We start from the raw sequence: 2830 nt of genomic DNA, 5'->3' as shown, positions 1-2830 counted from the left end.
GAAACTACAATATTGGTTACAGATTGAAAAGAAGCTCGTACTTACTAACTTGTAAGGTGACTTTTGGTTAGACCTTGTATGTATATATATTAGGAAATCGATTAAATATTTATAAGTTTTTTAATTAAAAGGGAATTTTGGAGTAACGGTAAAGTTGTCTGTACGTAACTTATAGGTTACGAGTTCAAGCTATAAAAGCAGTCACTAATGCTTGCATTAGGTAGGGTATCTACATCACACCCTTTGGGGTGCGTCTCTTCCCCGAATCCTGCGAGAATGCGGGATGATTTATGCACCAAGCAGACGTTTTTTTACTTATAAGTCTTCTAATTGTGAATTCAATAACAAAAACGAGCTATAAATTCGAAAATAAATTCAGAATTTATAAACTTCAAATTCTGATCGATCTCTAAGTACACATGTCATCAGTTAACAGGATGGAAGAATATGAAACAGCCATGTAAAATTTTATGGTGAAACCAACCAACGCCTTTTGAGAATTTTATCCTTCATGAATGTTTATTGCCCTAACTAAACAACCTACATCGAACATGTAATTGTAATTTCTATTTTATATATAACAATGCATGGAAACTACTCAAGCGGGGTAGTTGGGCTGCAGTGCCAGAGACATACGGCGTGTAAATCATATACTCCCTCCGTTTCAATTTATGTGAACTCATTTGACTGAACACAGAGTTTAAGAAAAGAGAGAAGACTTTTGAACTTGTGGTGTAAAATAAATCACATATATTTTGTGTGGCTATAAATCATTGCATAAAGGTAAATTGTTTCTAAATAGAGAAAGGGGTCATTCTTTTTGGCACGGATTAAAAAGGAAATAGGTTCAAATAAATTGAAACGGAGAGTGTATATATTTTTTTCAAAAACTTCAAAAATACTGTATATACAATGGGTCGAATACGATAACACAAAATAAATATCAATATACTCGGACATGAAATATAGCCTTAAATTCAAGTTTTAGACCGGAACGCACTTACAAGTCGAATAGGGAGACATCTAATATGCAAAATCATAATTACTGTATATTATTATACGCGCGACATAAGATTCAATCCATCAATCAGTTTTCCGAATTACAAAACATGAACATCTGAATGAACATAGGATTGAAAATCCTGAGTACATATATACCAGGCCATCATTATATTGCTTGATCCGTAGTTGTTGCATGCCACAAGTAAAAATACATAAAGTGCACTAATTAATTATATAAACTGGAAGATATTAAAGAGAAGACTTAACATAAAAAAAGTGTTGAACTTAGTTGGTTCTCAGTTGTGCCTTGGAGGGTGATGCCTTGGCGATTTATAATCTGCTGTAAATGCAACAAATTCAGCCCTTTCTTTCTTCCCTCCAGATTGCGAGAGTGGACGTCTGCTCATAATTTGTTCACCTTTTACATTTACATTTAAACCCACCCTCTCTTGCTTGGTTGCTGCAATATTAATATCTTCTTTTTGGGATCCTTTCATTTTGTTTCCTCTTGTCATAGCTGCTTCAAGTTCTACACCAGTATTTGCCTATGAAATCCAAAATAAATAACAAATTATAAAATAATAAATTGTGTAATCTAAAAATGTGTAAGCTGAAAATATATCAATATTTATAATAAACCTGTATATATTCACGGATAATGTAAGAAAAAGTTACATTGCTAGATCACCTAAAAGATAATTACATATATTCATTCATCCATAAGAAACTAGACTAACATGGAAAATAAGACAAGGTTATTACATTTGTACAAAAACTTTTTACTATCCGTGTATACGTCAAAACTTTATATGAAATGGGAAAAGAAGCAAATTAAACGAAATGGATGTTTCATTGCAAACAAAACCTCTCTATTTGGTGCTGAATTGCGTCTTTTATTTGCACCACCACCTATACTCAGTTCTCCTGCAAAATATAGGCTATTAAATCCTAGAAGTATAGATTTCTAGTAATACATTTTAGTTCTCAAGAGTAGTGCATCAAAAATGAAATAATGAAAGAAAAACATTTATACCTTGGTAAGAAGTCGTGTTTGGGAGAATATGAGCAATTAAGATTAGGAGTACTAGTAAGCATAAAATCCTAGTAATAGGTAGCATTGTCTTAGCTTTCTTCTTTATTTTGGGGTATGTCTGTTTTTTCAAGTATCTAAAGACAAAGAATGAATGCAAGAATGTAAAGTGATCTTTATAGGGAGAGTACAGAAGTCAAACATATGTTGCAAATACCAAAAACTTCCACGTTTCGCAAATCCCAAGTCAATGAAGAAGACAAGGGTTCCAAATTTTAAACTTCAAATTCACGTTAACAAATTAAGTACGTACATTTACAAAGGGGACCAAGTTAATTTGCATGCATTCCAACGATAAAAGATTTTTCATGAAAATTTGGTGATGATCCATGTGTCAGTCAAGTTACCAGCTCTAGGAATTATCTCGAGATTATTGAGAAATTCTCTTATTCTTTGAGTATCTGGTGACAATAATTTAAGTAAATAAATAGTGTGATTTCTCTAACAATTTACAACAACAACAATAAGGTCAGTGAAATCTTACAACGTGATCTGGGGAGGATAAAGTGTACGCAGACCTTACTTGGCCCCTTCCTAATAAAGATAGAGAGGCTATTTTCGAATGATTTTCAGCTCAAAGAAAGTGAAAATGAAGCAACTTAAATTTTTAAATGAAATATATGGTCACACACTTCTACATGATATCAGAGTGATACAGATCTTGGTTTCGAATCTTATAACCACATATTATTAAAGAATTTCACGTACTTAACTTAACATAAAGAGTCAAGCTCACAC

General features: G+C 32.4%; 1 protein-coding gene across 1 annotated transcript; it reads right to left on the bottom strand.

Annotated features, from left to right (window-relative positions):
- Nucleotides 1-1160: 1160 nt before the first annotated feature.
- On the bottom strand, nucleotides 1161-2169 carry LOC107788696 (uncharacterized). Its single transcript, XM_016610400.2, has 3 exons — nucleotides 2036-2169; nucleotides 1868-1926; nucleotides 1161-1547 (listed from the first exon to the last, which is right to left on the bottom strand). Exons 1-3 carry the CDS (start codon nucleotides 2118-2120, stop codon nucleotides 1299-1301), a joined length of 393 nt encoding a protein of 130 aa, XP_016465886.1. The 5' UTR covers nucleotides 2121-2169; the 3' UTR covers nucleotides 1161-1298.
- Nucleotides 2170-2830: the final 661 nt, after the last annotated feature.

This window comes from Nicotiana tabacum, chromosome 12 (assembly GCF_000715075.1).
Source record: "Nicotiana tabacum cultivar K326 chromosome 12, ASM71507v2, whole genome shotgun sequence".
Classification (NCBI taxonomy): domain Eukaryota; kingdom Viridiplantae; phylum Streptophyta; class Magnoliopsida; order Solanales; family Solanaceae; genus Nicotiana; species Nicotiana tabacum.
This window is presented reverse-complemented; position numbering and strand designations above follow the sequence as displayed.

Bases quoted from the DNA above. Each gene is read 5' to 3' on its own strand.
- LOC107788696 (XM_016610400.2), bottom strand. From the start codon at position 2,120: ATGCTACCTATTACTAGGATTTTATGCTTACTAGTACTCCTAATCTTA. The intron at 1,927-2,035 runs GTATAAATGTTT...TATATTTTGCAG, and splicing joins AAACACGACTTCTTACCAAG to GAGAACTGAGTATAGGTGGT. The intron at 1,548-1,867 runs GTTTTGTTTGCA...TGGATTTCATAG, and splicing joins ATTCAGCACCAAATAGAGAG to GCAAATACTGGTGTAGAACT.